Below are 25,403 nucleotides of genomic sequence, written 5' to 3' on the forward strand. Positions count from 1 at the left end.
AAAACAAACCAAGTGGTGGCAAAGAATGATCCAAATATGCCAAATTTGAATCAAAAACAATTCTTGTTCTCATCTGCATTGATGTTGCACTTCTATTTGTTGCTCTTTGATGTGTTGGCATAAATCACCAAAAAGGGGGAGATTGAAAGGGAAATGTGCCCTTGGGCCATCTCTAGTATATTTTGGTGATTAAGTGCACAACACATATTAAAGTGAGTAATTATGTGCCAAATGATGAATGAAGTGCAAATCAACAAGAAGGTATGATTCTAGACTTAGTACATTGGTTTTTGTGTACTAATATATTTGTCTAAGTGCTAGAATCAGGACAAGAAAAGGATTGGAAAAAAGTTGGCTATGTACAGCCAATTGCTGCTCAGTCTGGGTGCACCGGACTGTCCGGTGCGCCAGGATGGCTCTGGCGAACTAGCCACTCTCGGTAATTCGTCGGCGGCGTACGACTATAATTCACCAGACTGTCCGGTGGTGCACCGGACTGTCCGGTGAGCCAACGGCCGCCAGCGCAACGGCCGCGCAATCCGCGCGCGACGCGTGGCCCCAGCCAACGGTCGGCTGGGGGCACCGGACTGTCCGGTGTGCACCGGACAGTGTCTGTTGCGCCAACGGCTACAATTCTGCAACGGTCGGCTGTGCCATTTTAGGAAGGAGATCCGCACCGGACAATGAACAGTGGATGTCCGGTGGTGCACCGGACTGTCCGGTGCGCCACCCGACAGAAGGCAAGAATTGCCTTCCAAGAATGCCTCCAACGGCTCCTAGCTGCCTTGGGGCTATAAAAGGGACCCCTAGGCGCATGGAGGAGGCACCCAAGCATACTTTGAGCATTCTAAGTCTTCCACACTCCATCTCCGCACACTTGATTGACTTTCTTAGTGATGTGAGCTCTGTTCTAGTGGTGAACTTGTTGCGATTCATTTGAGCTCAAGTCTTGGCTGAGTGTGTGCGTATTGCTATGGATTTGTGTGTATTGCTTCCCTCCCTTACCCTAAGTGCTTTCACTTTGATCTTTGTTGTAAGGGCGAGAGACTCCAAGTTGTGGAGATTCCTCGCAAACGGGAAAGTGTATAAGAAAGAAAACAACCGTGGTATTCAAGTGGATCATTGAATCACTTGAAAGGGGTTGAGTGCAACCCTCGTCCATTGGGACGCCACAACGTGGAGTAGGCAAGTGTTATACTTTGCCGAACCACGAGATAAATCATCGTGTCTCTTGTGCTTGTTTTCTTTGTGACTGTTGTGTTTCACAAGAGCTCGGTTCTTAGCCACTTGATTCTATTGTGCTAACACTTAATCAAGTTTTGTGGCTATAAGCTTTAAGTTTTTACAGGATCACCTATTCACCCCCCTAGGTGCTCTCAGTAATAAGCATTGCTAACTCCATTATCGACGAAATCGTCGATAAACTATTAAACGAAGCCGCAGAAAAAATTCTTAGGGAAGATTAGACTTTATTGTAATAATACTTTGTAATATTTGATGTATGAAACAATTAATCAGACATGTAAATTTCTGTAATATATTTCTTTTCGATGCATGAAATTTACACACATACCATTTTTGAGCCTTCGGCGAAAAAACACTTTTTCTTCTTTTCATGCTTCGTAAAGAAAGAAACCCCTCCTTTGGTAAGTCCGATAAAAACGTATTTTCCGAAGTTCGCTTCGTGCCTCATCATATTTTCTTTCTACCAAAGTATTGCCGAAGATTTGCTTCGTATTCAATCCTCTTTTGTTTTTGATGCGATATGATGTATGATGTAATGTTATGTGGAATGATTTGATGATATGATGCAAAAATGATGGTGATGCCAAAGACACACACACGCGCCCACACTAGAACAACCAAGACTCTGCATCCCCTTAGGAACGTCTTTTGAGTCTTTTAAGCTCTGTATCCCCTTAGGAACAACTTTTGAGCTTCTTCACCTTATATTTCGGTGGTATTTGGCTCTGCATTCCCTTAGGAACGACTTTTGAGCAGAGAACTTACTCTGCGCTCCCTTAGGAATGACTTTTTGGCAACTTCGGAACTTAATTTTTGGCTCTGCATTCTCTTAGGAACAACTTTTGAGCAAAAAACTTACGCTACGCTCCCTTAGGAACGACTTTTTGTAGCTTCAGAATTTACTCTGCGCTCCCTTAGGAATGATTTTCGAGCTTCAGAAAACTGTGAGGAAGGCATATTTTACTCATTGATGCAAGCACAATTATTACAAGAAATCGAAATTTAGTCCTTCGCTACTTGTTTCTTACAAAAAATAAAATGGCACAAAAGATAAAAGTACATTAAGAGTAGGATATTCTTTAGTAGATATGCTTCGATTCTGGCACAATACTATTGACTGTACGAGCTTCGGACTCCTCCCGGAAGTCGCGCTGTTGTTGGGCGTGCTGGTGCCCTTCTGGCTGCTGGCTTCGGGTGTGAGTAGGTGGCAATGGTGGTGGTAATGGGAGATGGGCCCAGGAAGCTTGTGAATGACATGCCGAAGCAACAGAAGCCGTAGGTTGATTACCTACGTATTCTGGCACATAGGGAGAGTAGCATGAAGCAGTATGTAAGACCTACTTCGGTTGATTTTACCGCGTCTCTGCTTCGGCAATCTCCTTTTGCTTCTAAATGGTGACCTGGCATGTTCTTGTAGTGTGGCCCTTGTCTTCACCACAGAATAAGCAATAGAGCTTTCTGGGCTGATCCCCATACCTTCCTCCGAAGCCCCTGCCGCCCCTGCCCCTTGGGGCTGGTGGCCTAAAAGAGCTTTGCTGTTGTCCTGAGGATTGTGAGCTGTGTTGTGGCCTTTGAAGCTGGCTTCCTCTGTCATCACTCTGGCTGGAGTTATGGATTGACCTGACATGCCTAGGGTGGATTCTTCCTTCGAAGCCCCTAGTCATTTCAAAAAACCTATAGGCTTCTTCCCTTCTCTGGCGGAAATCATTATCAGCCCGGAAGTACTCATCCATCTTCTGAAGAAGCTTCTCCAAGGTCTGAGGGGGTTTCCTGGCAAAGTATTGAGCCGTAGGTCCTAGCCGAAGCCTTTTGATCATGGCCTCAATGACAATTTCATTGGGCACTGTGGGCGCTTGTGCTCTCAGACGCAAGAACCTTCGGACATACGGCTGAAGGTATTCCTCGTGGTCTTACGTGTATTGGAACATAGCCTGAGTAGTAACCGGCTTCGTATGAAATCCTTGGAAACTGGTGATCAGCATATCCTTCAACTTCTGCCATGATGTGATTGTTCCTGGCCAAAGAGAAGAGTACCAAGTTTGTGCGACATTCTTGACTGCCATGACGAAGGATTTCGCCATGACTGCAGTGTTGCCCCCATATGAAGATATGGTTGCTTCGTAGCTCATTAGAAACTGCTTTGGGTCTGAATGCCCATCAAACATAGGGAGCTGGGGTGGCTTGTATGATGGGGCCATGGGGTAGCCTGCAGTTCTGCTGACAGAGGAGAAGCATCATCAAAAGCAATATTTCCATGATGGAAATCATCATACCATTCGTCATCATCGTAGGAGTTGTCCTGACGAAGCTCTCTGTGTTGAGGTCTTCGGTCCTGGTCATCTTGAGTGAGATGACGCATTTCCTCAGCGGCCTCGTCGATCTTCTTCTGAAGATCGACAAGACGAAGCTTCTTCTCCTTCTTCCTCTGGACCTGTTGATGGATGGCTTCGAGGTCCCTGATTTCTTGATCCAACTCCTCCTCCTGAGGCGTTGCACTCGTAGCCTTCCTTTTTTGGCTTCTAGCTTCGCGTAGTGTTTGTTGGTTGACGTCCAGTGGCTGCAATGCAGCCCCCAGCGCTGAATATTTCTTCGGCGGCATGACGAAGGTCACAGCTTGCCGAAGGTGGTCGAATGAGTTCACCGGAGGTGGGCGCCAATGTTGGGGACTTGTTCTCAAATGCTATGAGTTAAGAACAAGGCAACACAAATGTTAATGGTTAAAAACCTTCGTCTCTTGAAGCATTATCTCCCTTGGGATATAATGATCTTCAGGCGAAGGTTATGAAGGACATACCTTCATCATCTCAGTATGTAATAATGAAAGCAGAAACATATGAAACATAGAAAAGAACATGAATAATCACATTAAATTATCAGATTATTTATGCTCTTTTCATATAACCACGAACAAGCATTAATGATACTAATTACATTTGTACCTTAGGCTTGACAGAAGGTGAGAATCCAAGAGCGACGTGCCAGTGATTACAAGTCAGCGTGAATAGTACGGTGTTACTGTTCGTCTATTTATAGGCACAGGACGCAGCCTGTGTAAAATTACATTCATGTTCATGACACCTACTACTGACTAAAGAGTAATCTGTCGAGGACTGGGCAGTATATTCTTCTTTAGGTCGGTTCCATTCTCCATCGCTGCCCTTGCGCTAAGCCGAAGCTTCTTCATTCGTAGCTTCGGGACTAGTTCATCCTTCTCCTAAACCGCGCCTTTCATACCGTGCACACCTTCATCTCAAGGCTGGAGGTTCTTGTGACAATATATTATGCACAACCCTACGGACGCTGTCAAGAGCACTACGTCAACCCGGGGCAACAGATTGCCCTCTTACCCCTAGAGAACAAGTCTCTACTGTAAGGTCCTACCCTTTAGCTATAAAAGGGCATGCCCTCCTCCTTCTCACACACGCGCACCAATTGTAACACAGTACTCAGGCAATATCACGATCAACACTACACTAGACTAGGACGCAAGCATGAACCACTATAAACCCAATGTCTCAAACCCCCTCTCGAGTCCCAGCAATTCACCATTCGGAGTGAGTATGCGCTAGCACAAATTATAGTCTCCGGTTCCCAAAACCACGACACGTGGCTTTAGATGGTTTTGTATGGGCCAATAAAGGTTTAGGACCTGTTTTTCCGATTTTTTGTGTTAGGGGTCTAAGTAACACAACGTGCAAAGTTCAAAGACCAGCATTGTACTTTACTCTTTTCTAATTTACTTCATGATATCTCTTTAAACAAACTAGTAACCTATAGAAAAAACTAGATAAGCTACTCACCATATAAGATAAGACTTAATTACCAATCACACAAAGAGTAGATAGACTTAAAATGATTTTACAAGTAAATGTAATTGCAAAAATAGTCGATAAGATTTACGGACAACGGATTCTCTTTTCTGTGGTTTGCCCAGTGAAATGTACTGTAGATGCTAAGATTTGGGCTTAGCAAAAAAAAAGCATGCATGTCGTAACCTAATTAGAGATGGCAATGGGTACCCGCGACTCGATACCCGATGGGTATTTACTTCATTAGGGTATGTATGTGGGCTAAATATTCTACCCGTGGGTCTGTTATTGGGCAAAAATCTTCACCCAATGGATAAACGTGTATTAGAACGTTCCGCCTTCACCCATACCCGTTAACCCGTGGGTATAAAATACCCAATATAAACTTATCTGAAGCATGAACTTGGACTTCAATCATCCAATTTTTTTACTATTTAACAACAATTTAATGATCATGTAATGGAACATGTAATGTGCTATGTAGTACTATCATAGTGTTACTACTTTATCCAATTATCTTTGGTGTGTTGAATGGATGGTTAAATGATGCTAGAAAATTTTGTAATGGTATTTATATGGATATACTTGTCATTTGTATAGTATAATATTTTGATAGTTGTTTAATTTTTGTGGGTACGGGTGACCCGATGGGTGACCCATACCCACATGGGTATGGGTATGGGGGTAAATCCATACCCGCTAGTGTATATGGGTAACCCGGTGAGGTTATTTTTGTGTCGTGGGTATGGGTATGGGGTAGTAATACCCGGTGGGTATTTACCCATTGCCATCTCTAAACCTAATCTATAAGATAGGGTCATGAGAAGTTGAGATATTGTCTATCCCATCGATTAAAACAAGGTGAATAAACTCTAACGAAACGATGACTTGCATGTTCCAAAGAATGAGATAATTATTATTTTATCGAGATCCATTACTACGGAGCACGGTACGGACCAAATAAACAGCCAGAATATACAAGTGAAAGCATTTCACTAACAACTACAGCACTAAACATATCTCATCTCTCTCCCTATACAGAGAAACCCTTCAACTGTACTAGTGCATTAAACAAACAAATTATGAGGCCCAAGCAGCAGCAGCACAAACAAAAGCGAAACTAACGCATGCCACCTACACCGCGAACGCGAAGAGCAAGGTGATGAGCAGCGTCGCGGTCACGGGCAGAGCGGACCTGAGGCTGGAGGAGGCCGAGCCACCGCCCAGTTGCTCGTCGTCATCGTCCGTCGCGCTCGGCGTGGTGACGTTCTTGGGGTGGCTGAAGTCGAGCGCGGCGGCGCCGTCGGCGGGCCCCGCGGAGGAGGGCGCCGGCGCGTCGGCGACCGGCGGCCTGAGGTCAGGCGGCAGGCCCTGGCCGTGGGCCACGTCGACGGCGAAGCGCTGGCCGCTCTCGCACTGCTCGCCGTCGTAGTTGCCCGAGAAGAAGTAGGCGCGGCCCTCGTCGAGGAGCGGCACGGCGACGGTGACGGCGTCCTTGCTGAACTCCGGCGGCGCGGCGGCCCACTCGACGGTGTCGTCGGGCCCCGAGTCGTTGTAGTCGCAGCTCTCGTACAGCGTCACGTTCCGTGTCTGCACCACCGAGTGGTTCTTGTCCGTGTTGAAGACTGCAGGCAGACAGTGAAGGTGCGTTGGGGGGGCTACGTCAGGGGACTGACTAGTCAGGAGAGGAGGAGACAGACCAATCATGTAGTAGCTGGATGCAATGGCTACCGGTTTTTTCTAACTAATTGCTGCGATGTCTGGTGAGCGCAACCACCACCAGCTAGCTAGTCAGGGTCGAGGAGCTAGCTAATGAGAGAGCTGAGCTGCTGCTGCTGCTGCTAGCAGCTCTCTTCGTATCTGAGTGGGCTGGCTATACAGAGTGCTAATCGTCATGCTAGCAGAGAAGCGCTAGCAGTTGTTCGTTCGTACTCCAGATCCATCCCCCAACAAAAGCATCCTGATGCTGTACGCTTTGGCCATGTTCTTCCAACGTGAAATGACAGCAAACAAAGTGATACCATTGTGATGGTGGTGACTGATAACTTGACGACCTGAATTGAAAACAGAGTGGCATAATATCGAGCCTCTACCCCCACAGACCATGTGCATCAGAGACAGAGAAAGCGAGCAGATTCCCAGACGGAACGGAACGGAAACAGAGCGCGTTGGCAAAAAGCAAAGCTGAGCCTGAAAGGGCCATGGCCCATGGGTCAGTCATTGCTTGCTTGGGTCATCTTCATCTAGCTGCGGAGCTACCTGCCTGCCTACCTGCTGCTGTAACTATTAGAATAATTACTCATTTCGGTTAGTAAACATGATCGACTAGTTGATCGCTGAGATTAGCACATGCATGTAGGTGGAGTGGAATCAGGGAGAGAGAGGGAGTAAGCTAAGTTCGCAAGCAGTACTCTACTCACTGAGGAAATCCCCGAGGCTGAAGTTCTTGCCGTCAGCCCACGCCTGGTAGTCGACCCCGGGCAGGCTGAGGCCGTCGTACCAGCCCTTGTCGTCGCCGACGGTGTAGTTCTTGTAGGCATCGGCGCCGAGCGGGGCGGCGGTGATGGCCAGCGCGGCCACCGCCGCGAGCCACGGCACGACTAGGCCGCCGGAGAGCACCATGTCGGCAGTACTATACGGTAGGTTGCCTCTCGTGGAAGAGACGCACAGATGCTGCTGTCCTCACGAATGGTGGATGGATGTATCATATATACAGTGAAGGGAGTTGGGGTTGGGGATGGCTGGAGTGATGGAGAAAGAAAGTGGCTTTGGTATGGTAGCATATCCTCTCTTTGTTTCATCGCCGTAGCGTAGTAATGGCGGTGTATGGTTCGGCATGCGATTCCGCCGTATTGCAGGAATGCCACTGTCTCTGCCGGACTGCCGGAGTTGGCGTGCCGCGCGCGGTCACCACAGCAACATAGGGGTAAGCTGGGCACCACAAGATGAGCGAGTGTGTCGAGTTGAGGGGGTGCCATGTTCCGCGCTGTGCTGCCACGGGACTCGGCAGTCAGCTGGAGTTTCTAATCTGTTCTGTTATGTTGTAAGCTAATACGAGATCATGTGAGCAGAGCAGGCCACGTCGACCAGCTTCGGTTGCGGCGTCCCGTCATTGAATCTGCTGCGCTGCACCCCTAACAACTCCAATGAGTTGTTCGGTGTTCGTGTTAATAATAATAAGTTAATTGTTTTTATGAGACAAGCGTAGACTAACACTACGATCCTTTGACGAGAGGGAAGGGGCCGACGCGGCTGCACGAGAGGCGTTGATGGCGGCGGTGGCAGCACGAGTGAGGGAAAGGGGCAGCGGGGAGGGGAGGCTGAGGGCGGCGCGGTCACAAGGAAGAGAGATGAATAATGAATGATTCAAATAATATTATTTATTAGATTTGAGTATGTATGATTGGGCTATTCAGCGATCGAAATCGTTGGTTTTGATGGTGTGTTAAGTTTGAGTGTAATTTGTTGTTTGAGTGTAATTTGTTTGGTGAATTTAGTTGAGGTTGTGGGTGCGGGGGTGCTTGGGTTAGGTGAGTTTTGTAAAGTTTAAACTAGTGAATTATATAGTGATATAAATTTAATTGGGTTTAATGAAACTTTAAATACAAAATTTGTAAGATCTATAATAATAAACACTAATGCTGCAAGGAATTAATCCTGTATATGAGATTGACTCAGTGTATAAATAAGTGGTTGTTGCATGCATATGCCGTGAGTTTTTTTTTAAAAAATGGAATATGAGATACGTCCCGCACACGTGTTATGATGCAAACATGAGATGTGTCACAATAACAAAAGCTTTTGTAGCTCAAAACTAGAAGGATCAGAGTACGAGACAAAAGAGGAGCGAGAGACTGACACAAGCGAAGGATGACAGATGAGAGATGGACAAGGTAAGTTAAACTTAAATCTACTGACCTAGTTTGATTGCACATAAGGAAAGATAGATTTTGAGAGCAAGAGATACCAGTTCTTTTAAGACAATTGAGAAAACTAAAGGCAAAGCATACAAATTTGAGTTGTCATCCATGTTTGGAGTTACCTTAACCTTTAACATTACAGAATTAAAGCCATACTTAGGAAATGAAATGAGCTTGATTCCGGTACGACTCTATTTCAAGAGGGAGAGGATAATGAGGACATCACTCTTTCAGGTGCACTCGCTGATCCCCTAACCGTTATGCAATGTTCAATGACTATCTCCAATGCGACGATTAAATTTAACTTATTTCAAGTAAATTTTAATAGTTTTGAAAATAAATTATTATATAACAATGTTTTTTTCTTAAAAATATTGGAGAGGATCATCAAGTACTTAGATAAAGGTTGGAGAACATTCAAGACAAGTCAGAGGCCCAGTACAACTCGAGTTCTAGTGTACCCCAAACTTCAAGACCAACTTGTAAAAAAATAGACACCTAGAATGCATCTAGATGTTGTTTTTATGATGCATATATGAATGGAAAGATAATTTTATAAGTTAACCAATGGATTTGGTTTGAGATCAAAACTCCACTACAGTTAATGGGAATCATCAAAATAAATCAATATCCAGAATCTATCAGAGTGCTATGCCACCGTATTTTGGTTGATTGACTTGTGTATGTCTTAGAGCCTATTAGAGGAGAGCCTATTAGAGGATCTGTAACGACCCTTAGACCTTATACATTTTAAATGGTGTGTCAAATTCTACCAAAACAAAAGCTATCATCATTGCACTTAGGATAGCTTGACTTTAACCATAATATATACTCTCTCTGTTCTAAAATAAAATTTGTTTTAGATTTTTGATAGTTTCATATAATTTAATGTATGTGTTTTGTATGTGTCTCTAGATTTATCATCATCCATTTAAATAAAGACATAAAATTCAAGAGTTAAAACGAATACTCCCTCTGCTCCAATATACAATTCGTTTGACTAGCTCGTCTTAGCCAAAAAATTCATAATTATTGTTAATGTTTACTATGATGTTGTTTGGCATATAATATACTTTGAGTATAACTTTGAATTTTTTTATCTTTTTGTAAAAAGTTGAATAAGATGAGCTGATCAAATTTGGCAAAAAAAAAGTAAAACGAATTATATTTTAGAATGGAGAGAGTACTAATTTAGAACGGAGTGGGTAATTAGATGATGTTTGGATCGCTAGTACATTCAACAGTCAACACATGTTCCGGGGAAACCTGCTAACTTTCTGAGTCGAACAGAATTTTCATACATCATAGAATAATCTATAAACCACGCATTAAAGCTGCAGTAGCGTTTGTGTATATTGCAGGCGCAAGTAGGACGACTAATAGGTAGCTAATCTTTAGTCCATGTTTTATTAATCTCTTTTTGCAAAGTAGAGTAACTTTTAGCTTTAGGATTCAAGTCCTAACGGATGTTTGAATATGTTAGAGCTAATAGTTAGTTGACTAAAAAATTGCTAATAGAATTAGCTAGCTAACAAATAGCTAGCTAATTATTAACTAATTTACTAAAAGTAGCTAATAACTGAACTATTAGCTAGACTGTTTCGATGTCTTCAGCTAATTTTAGTAGCTAACTATTAGTCATAATGCATTCAAACACCCTTAAATACTAGGATATACTCCTGTTTGATCGAGATTATATATATGTATGTACTAATGTAGTACTCCCATAAAAGTATCTGTTAAGGGTGTAAACGGTACAGATATTATCCGAGTGTTGAGCACCATTTGTGGAACTAAGTACGGCCGGACAGTTCGGCCCTAAAGCCTAGACGGTCTCGCCTACACACGGTCCATTCTTAAGTGCAAACAGTCTACGATTAGATAAGATCACAGAGATTAACTCCTATCTCCACGCATGTTTATCCCTCTAAACTCCTGGTAGTTGTTGGATGACGCCTAAGAACAGGTCCAGACCTCCCCCTTATATATTTGAACGGGTATGGCCGATTGAGACACCAACAATCGAATCAAATCAATATATCTTCCGTTCCTTTACATTTTGCCATAGGAGTAAACAGTAACACGGCCTTCTTCACCTCGTTTCGACTCTACGCTGTTTGTAGACATCTTTGGTAGCCTGCCGATTCCAAGATAAACTCTAGGATCTCTCCTCCGTGACGGGTCCCTCTCGGTGGGCGAAATCCAGGTGTTGTTGGTGAACATCGCCGCCTCTATGCACGCGCGGACCGTCTGGCCACTAGGTGTGGATCGTCTGGCTCAGTGCAGAGAACCTCACCCCTGCTGTCAAGTCGCAGATTGTCCGGTCCCAGGCCGCGGACCGTTCGCGCCTCCGCAGATAGCACTGCTGTCGGTACACCTCGAAGTGATTGACGTCTAGATCGGCGCCAACACTGAGCATTCGGCCGTCTGAAGAGGCCAATTATCTGGCTAGATATTTTTTGGATATTCGTAGAATATTCAGATTTTGGATTCAGATTCGGATAGTACAGTTCGGATATCAGATACGAATATGAGATGGCTGATATTCGTCGGATTTCAGATATTCGAATATCTTCTCGGATATCTTTTCAGATTTTAGATTTCGGATATCTAGACATCTTTCTAGATACCTTATCAGATTTCGAATATTCAGATAGTTACATGTGAAATTACCCTAAGTATCTAAGTTTCAACATAATCAATACTTCACTATATCATTTGCATATGGAAACTTGAGGTTATATTCTTATAGATCGTTTATTGGTCCTAGTAACATATTTGCAATTTTCAGCCAACACTAGTATATTTTTGGAATTTAATTGCATTTTGATAATTTTCTATAGAAAATAATAATAATAATGTCGGCGTTTCGAACCCGGGGGTCCCTGGACCGACGAGTAAATTGTCGCCGCGTGCCCCAGCCCAGATGGGTCGGTGCGAGACGGAGCGCGAAGGGGGGAAGAGGAGCCGGAGGGAGACAGGCGTGAGAGGTGAAACCCGCGGCCTTCGTGTTTGTCCCGCGCCCAGGTCGGGTGCGCTTGCAGTAGGGGGTTACAAGCATCCACGCGGGAGGGAGCGAGCGGCCCTGCGCGAGCGCCGTCCCGTCCTTCTCCGCGCGGCCCACCCTCTGTAAGAGGGCCCTGGATCTTCCTTTTATAGGCGTAAGGAAAGGATCCAGGTGTACAATGGGGGGTGTAGCAGTGTGCTAACGTGTCTAGCGGAGGAGAGCTAGTGCCCTAAGTATATGCCATCGTGGCAGCCGGAGAGGTTTTGGCACCCGGTTCGTGTGGTGTCGTGGCCGTCGGAGGAGCGCCGGAGCCTGGCGGAAGGACAGCTGTCGGGGCTGTTGGGTCCTTGCTGACGTCCTCTTGCTTCCGTAAGGGGGCTGAGAGCCGCCGTCGTCATAGAGCATGCGGGATGCCATCATTACTTGTTTGGCGGAGCGAGCCAGATGGGACGCCGGTCTTGTTCCCCGTAGTCTGAGTCAGCTTGGGGTAGGGTAATGATGGCGCCTCCTGTGACGTGGTCGGTCCGAGCCCTGGGTTGGGCGAGGTGGAGGCTCCTCCGAGGTCGAGGTCGAGTCTGTCTTCCGAGGCCGAGGTCGAGTCCGAGCCCCTGGGTCGGGCGAGGCGGAGACCGTCGGCTGAGGCCAGGGCTGAGTCTGAGCCCTTGGGTCGGGCGAAGCGGAGTTCGTCGTCTTCCAGGGTTGAGCCCGAGTCCGAGCCCTGGGGTCGGGCGAAGCGGAGTTCGTCGTCTTCCGGGGCTGAGCCCGAGTCTGAGCCCTGGGGTCGGGCGATGCGTAGTTCGTCGTCTTCCGGGGCTGAGCCCGAGTTCGAGCCCTGGGGTTGGGCGATGCGGAGTTCGTCATCTTCCGGGGCTAAGCCCGAGTCTGAGCCCTGGGGTCGGGCGATGCGGAGTTCGTCGTCTTCCGGGGCTAAGCCTGAGTCCGAGCCCTAGGGTCGGGCGAAGCGGAGTTCGTCGTCTTCCGGGGCTGAGCCCGAGTCCGAGCCCTGGGGTCGGGCGAATCGGAGTTTCCTATGGCGCCTGAGGCCGGACTTGGCTGCTGTCAGCCTCACTCTGTCGAGTGGCACGGCAGTCGGAGCGGCATAGGCGGCGCTGTCCTCTTGTCAGGCCTGTCAGTGGAGCGACGAAGTGACTACGGTCACTTCGGCTCTGTCGACTGGAGGGCGTGCGTCAGGATAAAGGTGTCAGGCCACCTTTGCATTAAATGCCCCTGCGATTCGGTCGGCTGGCGTGGCGACTTGGCCAAGGTTGCTTCTTGGTGAAGACTGGGCCTCGGGCGAGCCGAAGGTGTGTCCGTTGCCGTAGGGGGTCCTCGGGCGAGATGTAAATCCTCCGGGGTCGGCTGCCCTTGCCCGAGGCTGGGCTCGGGCGAGGCGCGATCGCGTCCCTCGAATGGACCGATCCTTGACTTAATCGCACCCATCAGGCCTTTGCAGCTTTGTGCTGATGGGGGTTACCAGCTGAGATTTAGGAGTCTTGAGGGTACCCCTAATTATGGTCCCCGACAGTAGCCCCCGAGCCTCGAAGGGAGTGTTAATACTCGCTTGGAGGCTTTTGTCGCACTTTTTTGTAAGGGGACCAGCCTTTCTCGGTTGTGTCTTATTCCAGTGGGTGCGCGCGAGCGCACCCGCCGGGTGTAGCCCCCGAGGCCTCTGAGGAGTGGTTTGACTCCTTCGAGGTCTTAATGCATTTCGCAATGTTTCGGCTGGTCTGGTTGTTCCCTCATGCGAGCTGGCCATAGCCCGGGTGCACAGTCGAGTCCCAAGTTCTCGGGCTGGTATGTTGACGCTGTCAACGGTTTGGCCGGAGCCGGGTTTGCGAGAGCAGCCCCCGAGCCTCCGCACAGGGTGAGAGGACGATCAAGGACAGACTCAACTTTTTTACATACGCCCCTGCGTTGCCTTTCCGCAAGGAGGAGGGGGGGAAAGCGCCATGTTGCCCTTAGAGGGCGCCGAACATGGTGTCTCTAGTGAGCTGCTGACGGGTAATCCGAGTGGACGCCCGTGCCCCATTTGTTAGGGGTCGGCTAGAGGCCCGGAGGCACGCTCCAAAAGTACCTGCGGGTGATCTGCCGGACCCGGTCCCCTTTTGACGGGGTCCGAGGGCTCGATGCCTCCCTCTGATGGGATTCCGTTACAAGATCGTTCCTGCTGGTCTCGGAAATGTCCTAGGGTACCTCGGGAGCGTAGCCTGAGCCTTGGCTATGTATCGAACGTACCCAGGGTCATCCCTCGCTCTGCGTCTGAGGCGGCTGTGAACCCTTCGTGGGGCAGCCTACGAACCCCTGATCAGTAGTGGGCGCAGAGCCCGAGTGGCCTAAGGCGGTCATTGAACCCTTCCGAGGGGCCGGCCCTCGAACCTCTGACCAGTAGTGGGCGTGGAGCCCGAGCGCTCTGAGCCGGCTATTGAACCCCTCCGAGGGGCCAGCCTTCGAACCTCTGATCAGTAGGGGGGCTCGGGGCCCGTTTCCTTCGTGGAGAAGGATCCCTTTCGGGGTATCCTCCTTTCCCGGTCCCTGCTGTAAGAGAGAGAAAGAGGAAAAGGGAAAGAATATGAAATCGAGATGATGTGGCGCACCTTTTTTGACGCGGTCATTATGGCGAAGGCGAAGCGTCGCTCGCTTATCCTGCCAAGGGCGCCGCCTGTCCCGCCGCGGAGTTAATGCGACGGGGCGAGTGGTTCACGGGGCAGCCGTTGCGCGTGCGCGAGCCGTTCGAGGAACGGCCGTTTCGCTTTGAGTTTTGAATCCAGCGGCGGGTTCGGGCGACGCGTTGAACGGGTCTCGTCGGGGTCTTTATATACTCGGGGGAGAGTCCGGTGACGGTTCTTTGCTCTGCTACTTGCCTCCTTCTTAGGGTTTCGCGACCTGAGGGATTAGCCAGAGAAAAGGAATCCGCCCACCCAGTCCTTTCTGCCGCCACCTCCTCTGCTTGGTGATGGCCGACCGGGTGACCATTATTCCGCCGCGCGACCCATGGCCTTTCTCCACAGTCACGGCGGATGACCTGGAGGACCTCGTTGCTGAGGGTTTACTTTGCCCTCTCTCTGATGAGAGGCAGCCGGAGTGGATCCCCCCCGAGCGGAGCCGCCCGCCCCCGCCGTCGGGGTACGTCGTGAGCTTCGTCTCCTTCCACGAGCGGGGATTCGGAGTGCCGGCAAGCCGCTGCATGCGGGCGATTCTGCATAACTACGGGGTGGAGCTGCACAACCTCAGCCCCAACTCCATCTCGCAAGCCGCCATCTTCGCAGCGGTTTGCGAAGGATACTTGGGGATCGACCCCCACTAGGACCTATGGACTCATTTCTTCTCCGTGGAGCTTTTTGCTTCGCCGACGGGGGAGAGAAGGGTCCGCGCGGCAATGCGGGCCGGCGGCTGCATCCTCCAGCTGAGGCAGGCGCGGGCGTCGCAGTATATTCCCGACGTCCTTGCGTCCTCGAATAAAGGGTGGCAGCACCGGTGGTTCTATCTCCGGAATGACGACGGGAGGCTCCCATCGTTTTCTCAGCGAGTGGTCACCGTCGCCGCCGATGCTTGGCGCTACGGGACCCCACACGACAGACAGAAGAATCTCGAGCCCCTTCTCAAGGCCCTGGAGGTGTTGCGGAAAGGAGGGCTCACCGCTGCGGGAGTGATTACCGCCATTCACCGCCGGAGGGTGCTTCCCTTGGCGGAGCGGCAGTTGCCACTTTGGGAGATGACGCCAGAAGCTGACTTGGAGTGCTCGCGGATGTCATCGGATCCCCTTCCCGTCGACGTTCTCCACGGGCGGGTGGCCGTCGCGTTGGGAAAACCGGACGCCAGCGCCCTCTCTCAGCCCTTGATGTGTCCCGACCGCGGGAGTGTGTCCCTGGTGAGTGTCCACTCCTTCTTTCTCCTTGCGTCGGATTGCCCTTGGTCCTTACGGCCGAGACTTTTCATCTGTCTCCAGGAGGTAGGGTGTCACAAGCCTTCCCGGCCACGGGTCCCGGAGGACGCGGTGGACCGAGCAGCGCGGCGGGTTGCCACGGAGGAGAAGAAGAAGAAAAAGGACACGAAGAAGGCTCGGGCCCGCGAGCGGACGCGGGCCCAAGACGCCTTGGAAAAGCTCCGTCGTCGGCAGGAGAGGGATGGACTCCCGAGGGAGCCATCGCCGGAAACGCCTGACGACGACGATGATGATGAAGACGATGACGAGGATGACGACATGGCTGCCCGCCTTGGCCTCAGCCCGGGTTTGAGGCTAGGCCAGGAGTCATCAAGCCAGCCCCCGAGCGGGCTAGCGCCGTCAGTTCCCGGGGTCGGGATGCCGAGGTCCCGGCCCGAAGAGTGGGGGCAGACCGAGGGGGTACTCAACCCCTCGGCTGGGAAAGTTGAGGTGACCCCGGGGAGTAAGGCCGAGGTGCCTATTCCCCGAAAACCGTCGCCCATGCCGGCAGCGCAGGAGAGCGACCCTCAGGTCGCCGTGGCAGCGCCTGGGCAGTCCGCCTCCCGGGCGTCCAGGGTGCCCAAGGCGAGGATGGTACCGAAGCTGGCGGTGAGGCGGACCTCAGCGGTACCTTCGGGGGTCGAGATCCGAGAGACCTCCCCACAGGCACGGTTGATCATGGCCCGGAGCGGGTAAGTACCTTAGAACGTCTTCGTCCTGGCTCCTCATTTGTATGTCCCGACCACGACTTTCCTTTCCTCCTCAGCAAGCGGAGCCATGGCCTGACCGATCTGGCTCCCCGGAAAGTCCTCAAGACGGCGCCGGCTTCCGCGGCCGGTGTCGCGCCGGGCCTCGCCGTTCAGCTGACCTTCTCGCAAGACGCCCCACAGCGGGGGGCTCAGGCGGCACCAGTTGCCGTGGAGCAAGTTCCCGAGGCCGGCTCTTCGGTCGACGTGGCCGTCGCGCTGGGGGAGGCGGCTGGCGCGGACGTGGCCTCGGGCCCACCAGACATGCCGCCGGTGCTAGCGCCAGCTGCCGCCGAAGCCGCTGCCGTCCTGGTCGTGGAGCGACCTGTCGCCGCCGACGCTGAGATGGCCGAGGCGTCGCTACTTGGTGCCTCGGAGGAGGGGGCGTGGAAACGTGACCCGTCCCGCCGAGCGGCAGCCTTGTCCCTGCGCGGCGGAGCTCCGAGGGGCGACGCCAGTTGCTCTGGTTCCGGACCCGTGAGGCTTCGGATCCCTTCTTCGTTCTTGACGATGAGCGGGAGGAGCAGTCTTGGGACGAGCTCCGCGAGTGTGCCGAGGCAACGGTGGGGTCGCTCCGGTCATCCTTGGAGGTCTTTTGCAGGGACGTCCCCAAGATCCTCCAAGTAATGATTTCAGGCATACCTTTTTTTGTGATCAAGGCGTCCTTTGTGACGCCCCGCTTCCTTCCCTCAGGATCTGACGGATCTGAGCGCCGCCAAGGCGTCGTTCATCCGCCGTGAGGTCGATGTCTGGGGCTCGCTGCGATCCCTAAGGACCTCGCTTGCCAGGGCTACCGCGCGCCTCTCTTAGCAGGGCGCCGAGGTGGCGGACCTTCGGTTGCTCTGCGCCGATCTGAGAGCAGAGGCGGCAGCGGCACGCGCAGAGGTGCAGCGACGGCAGTCGGGGTTTGACCAGGTCGCCGATGAGCGGGATCAATCTCGGGGCCGGGCCGCCGAGGCCGAAAGCCAGGCCGGAGCCCTTGCAGCAGACCTAGCCGTAGCCCAAGCCGCATCCTCGGAGCAGCGTGCCCGAGCCGGAGGTATGTCCTGGCTGTTTTCGGTTTTCATTTCAGCTCGTTTCCTCCACTTGTGTTTGAGGCCTTGCGCTCTGGCTGTTCGCAGAGCTCGAGTCTGCCCTTGATGAGTCCACCAGGGCGCTTGCCCAGGCGGCTGAGCAGAGGGAGGCCGACCACGCGGCCATGTCCGAGGCCATCTCAGACTTCTGCCGAGTCTTTGGCTTCGGCGACGTCCCCTCAGGAAGCTCCCCTCAAAGTCGCCTGCAGGCCTTGGGTGACCATGTGCGCGGCAGACTCCGCGAGGCGCTACATCATGGCGTTAGGCGGGCCTTCGCCGTGCTTGCTTCCCACTACGTCGTGGATCTGGAGCGGGTCAGCGAGGGGTATTGCCTCCCTGACGAAGATGAAGCCGCCCTGGCTGAAGTCCAGAGGCTCGACGCGGCCGTCGCGGGCCCGAGCGCGGTGCTGGCAACCACCTTCGAGGCAGAGATCCTCCCGCCTGCGCCGTCGTCCGAGGCCGGGGTGGACTTTGCCGAAGGCGGGGACGAAGCCGAGGGCGCGGCTCCTTCTCCGGGCGACGCCTAACTCTGCCAGAGCAGTTTTCCTTGAATGCACGTGTGTCTTTTGCGGCCGCTGAGGCCCGAACACTTTATTATCGTAGTATAAAGTCGTGCTCCTTTTCCTTCCATTTTGCGTGTCCGGCCCCGTTCATTAGTAGCAGGGTGGCTTGCCCAAGTAGGAGTCATTTGTCGTGGTGGGTGACGGGTGAGGTATCTGTATCCCAGAGGCGTAGGAGTCCCTCGGCTCAGTCAGCCTTGCCACTTACATGCGCCCGCGTTCGCTTCTTGGGGTCCTGCTACTGATATAGCCGGGGAACGCAGAAACCTTTTTGATTGAAAATTTCGACGCAGAGGGGGTTCCCCCCTTTTAGCCCCCGAGGGAGGGTCGGGCTTTGTCGAGGCAAGGTTGACCCTTCCTTGATGACTAAACTTTTGCGTGTGAACGAGGTATACGAACAACTTGAAAGCATCTTATGGGTAGAAGCGATGTAGCTGTCGGATGTTTCAAGCGTTGCTGTAGACCTCGCCTTGACTGTTGGCCAGCTTGTACGTTCCGGGCTTCAGAACCTTGGCAACGACGAACGGCCCTTCCCAGGGAGGCGTGAGCTTGTGCCGCCCTCGGGCGTCTTGTCGCAGCCGAAGCACCAGGTCGCCCACCTGGAGGTCTCGGGACCGAACCCCTCGGGCGTGGTAGCGTCGCAGGGACTGCTGGTACCGCGCCGAGTGTAGTAAGGCCATGTCCCGAGCCTCTTCCAGCTGGTCCAGTGAGTCTTCTCGATTAGCTCGATTGCTTTGGTCGACGTAGGCCCTCGTCCTCGGGGAACCGTATTCCAAGTCTGTGGGCAAGACGGCCTCGGCCCCATAGACTAGAAAGAACGGTGTGAAGCCTGTGGCCCGGCTCGGCGTCGTCCTCAGACTCCAGACCACCGAGGGGAGTTCCTTCATCCACCGCTTGCCGAACTTGTTGAGGTCGTTGTAGATCCGGGGCTTGAGTCCTTGCAGAATCATGCCGTTGGCATGCTCTACTTGCCCGTTCGTCATGGGGTGAGCCACGGCGGCCCAGTCCACCCGGATGTGGTGATCCTCGCAGAAGTCCAGGAACTTTCTACCGGTGAACTGGGTGCCGTTGTTGGTGACGATGGAGTTCGGGACCCCAAAGCGATGGATGATGTTGGTGAAGAATGCCACCGCCTGTTCGGACCTGATGTTGTTTAGGGGTCGGACCTCGATCCACTTGGAGAATTTATCGATGGCGACCAATAGGTGCGTGTAGCCCCTGGGTGCCTTCTGCAAGGGGCCGACTAGGTCCAGACCCCACACAACAAATGGCCAGGTGATGGGTATGGTCTGTAGGGCCTGAGCGGGCAGGTGGGTCTGCCTTGCGTAGAACTGACACCCTTCGCAGGTGCGGACAATTCTAGTGGCGTCGGCCACCGCCGTCGGCCAGTAGAAACCTTGTCGGAAGGCGTTTCCAACAAGGGCTCGAGGTGCTGCGTGATGGCCGCAAGCCCCCGAGTGTATCTCTCGTAGGAGCTCCTGGCCTTCGGCGATGGAAATGCATCGCTGGAGGATGCCTGAGGGGCTGCGGTGGTAGAGTTCCTTCCCGTCTCCTAACAAGACGAACGACTTGGCGCGCCGCGCCAACCGCCGAGCTTCGGCTCGGTCGAGGGGTAGCTCTCCTCGGTGGAGATATTGCAGGTACGGGGTCTGCCAGTTTCGATTAGGCGTGACCCCGCTCCGCTCCTCCTCGATGCGCAGTGCCTCACCCTCGGGGGCCGAGGGTTCCTCAGGCCGAGCCGAGGGTGCCTCGGGCCGAGCCGAGGGTGCCTCGGATTGAGCCGAGGGTGCCTCGGGCTGGGCCGAGGCCTTCTCAGGCTCGGGCGTGTCGTCGGTCTTGACAGAGGGTTGATGCAGGTCTCAGGAGAAGACGTCCGGGGGAACCGTTGTTCGCCCCGAGGCTATTTTAGCCAGCTCGTCCGCAGTCTCGTTGTGGCGTCGGGCGATGTGGTTGAGCTCGAGCCCGTAGAACTTGTCTTCCAGGCGCCGAACCTCATCGCAGTAGGCCTCCATCTTCGGGTCACGGCAGTGGGAGTTCTTCATGACTTGGTCGATGACGAGCTGCGAGTCACCGCGAGCGTCGAGGCGTCGGACCCCCAGCTCGATGGCGATGCGCAACCCGTTGACCAGAGCCTCGTACTCGGCCACATTGTTGGATGCCGGGAAATGGAGGTGTAGCCTCGTACCCCACTGGAAACCGGTGGCGGCCTTACCCTGACATCGTCGGCGACGCGGTGCTGGATGCCCTGGGGTAGATGACGCACTTCTCCAGCTAGAGGTTGGCCCACCCATTCCTGCCCATTGTCCCGGCGGAACGACTCAAGTGTTCCTGCTCCCTCGTCGAGCCTGGCCTGCATCTCGTGGATTTGCTCGAGCTGTGGGTCATGACCCCCCGCCGGGACGGGGACCACAGCTAGCTCCCGAAGGATGTCAACGCGAGGCACAGGCCTAGGGAGGTCACCGTTCTTCGGCATACCAAGATGGTTGCCTTCGTCGGGACCCCCTAGATCGATGTGGAAACATTCACGACTTGGGCCGCAGTCCTCGTCGCCGAGGCTACGGCTACCGTCAGAACAGTCGGAAAGGCAGTAGTCGCACGCGGTCATAAAGTCCCGCATGGCACTGGGATTACCAAGTCCGGAGAAATCCCAACTAAAGTCAGGCTCGTCATCTTCCTCGGACCCCGAGGGCCCGTAGGTCGAGACGGCCGTCAGCCGGTCCCAGGGTGACCGCATACGATACCCCAGAGGGTTTGGACTCGCCTCTATGAGGGCGTCCACCAAAGTGAAGTCGCTTGGTGGGTTGAGGCTGAATCAAAAAGGTGCGAGATGGGAATCGGTCGGTACCTCTTGGTCGACGGGCGGTGACGAAGTCACGTCAGGGGTAGACCGCACCGCCGTCTCAGGTACGAGGGTGATGCCCAGCAAGTCATTTGCGAGCGTGCTGGCGTCGTCCGTTTGCTTGGGGTTGGCGTGTTGCGGGGAGACGGCGCTCATCTTCGCCTCAAACGCGAGGTCGATGCCCGACGTGCCCCCCGTTGGGGCGCCGGCACCGTCGACTCGCTCGATAGCCGACGAGGTGCCGCCTCCTGCTTGGCCTTGGTTGCCCCGCCTCCTCCTCCGTCGGCAGGGGAGGAGACGAGACAAGCCCGAATGTTGTGCTTCCACCACGTGGGGAAGACGTCGTCGATTCCGCCGCCGGCGGGCGGGTTGTCGGTCGCCATTGTCGCTGTCGCGCGGCGGGGGAAGGAGTATCATGTCGTAGCTGCCGTCGAGGGACATGAACTCAAGACTCCCGAAACGGAGCACCGTCCCGGGCTGGAAAGGTTGCTGGAGACTGCCCATCTGGAGCTTGACGGGAAGCTGTTCGTCAACACGCAGCTGGCCCCTACCTGGCGCGCCAACTGTCGGCGTTTCGAACCCGGGGGGTCCCTGGACCGACGAGTAAATTGTCGCCGCGTGCCCCATCCAGATGGGTTGGTGCGAGACGGAGCGCGAAGGGGGGAAGAGGAGCCGGAGGGAGACAGACGTGAGAGGTGAAACCCGCGGCCTTCGTGTTTGTCCCGCGCCCAGGTCGGGTGCGCTTGCAGTAGGGGGTTACAAGCGTCCACGCGGGAGGGAGCGAGCGGCCCTGCGCGAGCGCCGTCCCGTCCTTCTCCGCACGGCCCACCCTCTGTAAGAGGGCCCTGGATCTTCCTTTTATAGGCGTAAGGAAAGGATCCAGGTGTACAATGGGGGGTGTAGCAGTGTGCTAACGTGTCTAGCGGAGGAGAGCTAGTGCCCTAAGTACATGCCATCGTGGCAGCCGGAGAGGTTTTGGCACCCGGTTCGTGTGGTGTCGTGGCCATCGGAGGAGCGCCGGAGCCTGGCGGAAGGACAGCTGTCGGGGCTGTTGGGTCCTTGCTGATGTCCTCTTGCTTCCATAAGGGGGCTGAGAGCCGCCGTCGTCATAGAGCATGCGGGGCGCCATCATTACTTGTTTGGCGGAGCGAGCCAGATGGGACGCCGGTCTTGTTCCCCGTAGCCTGAGTCAGCTTGGGGTAGGGTAATGATGGCGCCTCCTGTGACGTGGTCGGTCCAAGCCCTGGGTTGGGCGAGGTGGAGGCTCCTCCGAGGTCCTGGTCGAGTCTGTCTTTCGAGGCCGAGGTCGAGTCCGAGCCCCTAGGTCGGGCGAGGCGGAGACCGTCGGCTGAGGCCAGGGCTGAGTCCGAGCCCTGGGGTCGGGCGAAGCGGAGTTCGTCGTCTTCTGGGGTTGAGCTCGAGTCCGAGCCCTGGGGTCGGGCGAAGCGAAGTTCGTCGTCTTCCGGGGCTGAGCCCGAGTCCGAGCCCTGGGGTCGGGCGATGCGGAGTTCGTCGTCTTCCGGGGCTGAGCCCGAGTCCGAGCCCTAGGGTCGGGCGATGCAGAGTTCGTCGTCTTCCGGGGCTAAGCCCGAGTCCGAGCCCTGGAGTCGGGCGATGTGAAGTTCGTCGTCTTCTGGGGCTAAGCCCGAGTCTGAGCCCTGGGGTCGGGCGAAGCGGAGTTCGTCGTCTTCCGGGGCTGAGCCCGAGTCTGAGCCCTGGGGTCGGGCGAAGCGGAGTTTTCTATGGCGCCTGAGGCCAGACTTGGCTGCTGTCAGCCTCACTCTATCTAGTGGCACGGCAGTCAGAGCGGCGCAGGCGGCGCTGTCCTCTTATCAGGCCTGTCAGTGGAGCAACGAAGTGACTACGGTCACTTCGGCTCTGTCGACTGGAGGGCGTGCGTTAGGATAAAGGTGTCAGGCCACCTTTGCATTAAATGCCCCTGCGATTCGGTCGGCTAGCGTGGCGACTTGGCCAAGGTTGCTTCTTGGTGAAGACTGGGCCTCGGGTGAGCCGAAGGTGTGTCCGTTGCCGTAGGGGGTCCTCAGGTGAGATGTAAATCCTCCAGGGTCGGCTGTGTGGGGGACAGATATCCCCCGGGTCCACTAAAAGAGTAAAATACCTCACGAAAGGCCCAAGGGCCCAATAAATCGTAAGGTCATTCTTTCGTGGGCCTGGGGAGGGAGAATTAACAAAGCAGATCGACGTGAGGCCGGATTGATGCCAGCCCGGACGGCCCACAACGTCGAGCGAGCGACCACAACAGAGATCCGACTTTCCCACGATGGAGCCCCCATGCAACGGAGCCATGCGAGGATAGGTCGGCCGAACTACAGAGAGATAAACTCAAACAGTTCACTATCTTTTAGCTACACGTTGTTATCATATCCACGTGTATTGCCCCACGATCGAGTATATAAGGCCTAGGGGGCACCCCTTCAGAACGATCGACCCTATTACTCAGCCATCCACCTCAACTCTCTGCATTCTCAATTCGGAGAGCTCCCTTGTAACCTCATTCACCAAGCATACTCACCAGGATGTAGGGTGTTACGCATCTCTAAGCGGCCCGAACCTGTAAACATTGTCCACTGTTCCTCGTGCATCTGGCACGAACCATTTTGCTACAGTCGTCGACACCGCCCTACTCCTAAAAACACCTCAAGGGGCAACCCCGGGTGTGCGGTCGGACCCAAAACCCTGACAGCTGGCGCGCCAGGTAGGGGGTGTGTCGACGATCCAAGCTAGCTCAATGGTCGTCACCTTCCACAGCAAGATCACCCTCCATCCCGGATCCATATTCTGCTTCAGAACAATCTCATCCGTAGCAGACGAAGAGGGAACTCTACACCGCATTGCGGACCCGCCGGAAAAGAAGTCTCCTCCAACAAACTCCAAAAATGTCGGAGAAGCGCAACCTCCAGCTCTCCGGAAAAAGATCGTCTCCGGAAAGTCAGGGGCCGAGGGCCTGCTGACCCGGAGAACTCCACTGTCTACTTCCCCGACAAAAGAATGGACACAGATCGCGAGGAAGAAGGAGACCAAGGGGAAGCGAGTTGTTCTTTTCGTTCCTCCGCCCTCAAAGGAGAATGGAAAGAAAGTTGCCACAACAGCAGCACCATTCTATCCCGACGTCCTCTTCATCGGGAGAGTGGAGTCGCCTACCGTCTCCGACGACGAGCCGACCGCACCCGGAGAAGAACCACCTCAACGAGAATCCCGCCGATGGAGAAACCGGCGCAGGAACATTCGACGACATCACGCGGCCGGAGAACGGGATCCAGAGCAACCTGTCTCGCAGGATGAGGTCTCGGAGATAGGAGAAACTCCGGAGGAACGCGTCTTCAGAGAACGAAGGAACTCCCGACGACGTGATCGCCGCCGGGCTCAGGAACAAGCCGAGCAAGATGCAAGGCAACACCAGGAGAATCCATTCTTCGGGCGCAACCTGAAACCCGACTTCGCCCGAGCCATGAACACACCGAGCGAAGTTGGAGGAGTACTAGCTCGGATAGCTGATGGATTCCCTCGGACTCCCGACGCCGAGGGCTACCGACGACTGTTCACCCAGGCAGCCAACCATCTTCTACCGCTTGCTCACCCGCCGAACGATCTACGACACGCCATCAACAGTCACCGAGATGCGCGAAGCTCCATCAATGCTTCACGTGAACGGCGGCATGAGAACGAGATCCGCCGCCGGGAGGAGTACGACAGGGATCATGGCATCCCAGCTCGGAGCCAGGCCACCAGAACTGAGTCGGCAACGGCCTCAACTGGCAGAACTACCCGGGGACGGTCGAGGAACCACAACAACTACTCCCCTCCCCGGGACAGACATCATCCCCGACGACAGGAGGACACATGCGGAGTGTCTGCTCTTACTCCGCGCCTTAGGGCCATCCAATGGCCTCCCAACTTCAAGGTATCCAATGTCGACAAATATGAACCTAAGCAGGATCCAGGGGGCTGGCTAGCCGTCTACACCACCGCTGCTCGAGCTGCCGGGGCGTCCGAAGACGTGATGACCGTGTACTTACCCATTGTCCTTGGGCAAGACGCGCTGCAATGGCTGCGACATCTACCCCGACACTGCATCGACGACTGGGGCGACTTCAGTCGACGCTTCACCGCCAATTTCCAGTCCCTCTCCGACAAACCGGCACAACCATGGGACCTCAAATCCATCAAGCGCCGGGGGGACGAAACTCTCAGGTCGTACCTTAAAAGGTTCCAGACCATGAGAAATCGTATCCCCGAGGTCACGGAGGCGGCCGTGATCGAG

At 53.8% G+C, this 25,403-nt stretch overlaps 1 protein-coding gene across 1 annotated transcript; it reads right to left on the reverse strand.

The window, feature by feature from the left end:
- Positions 1 to 5,942: 5,942 nt before the first annotated feature.
- On the reverse strand, positions 5,943 to 8,039 carry LOC103650044 (early nodulin-like protein 18). The gene is made up of 2 exons (XM_008675711.4): positions 7,475 to 8,039; positions 5,943 to 6,679 (listed from the first exon to the last, which is right to left on the reverse strand). Exons 1-2 carry the CDS (start codon positions 7,674 to 7,676, stop codon positions 6,189 to 6,191), a joined length of 693 nt encoding a protein of 230 aa, XP_008673933.1. The 5' UTR covers positions 7,677 to 8,039; the 3' UTR covers positions 5,943 to 6,188.
- Positions 8,040 to 25,403: the final 17,364 nt, after the last annotated feature.

Source organism: Zea mays, chromosome 3, assembly GCF_902167145.1.
Source record: "Zea mays cultivar B73 chromosome 3, Zm-B73-REFERENCE-NAM-5.0, whole genome shotgun sequence".
NCBI classification, from domain to species: Eukaryota; Viridiplantae; Streptophyta; class Magnoliopsida; order Poales; family Poaceae; genus Zea; species Zea mays.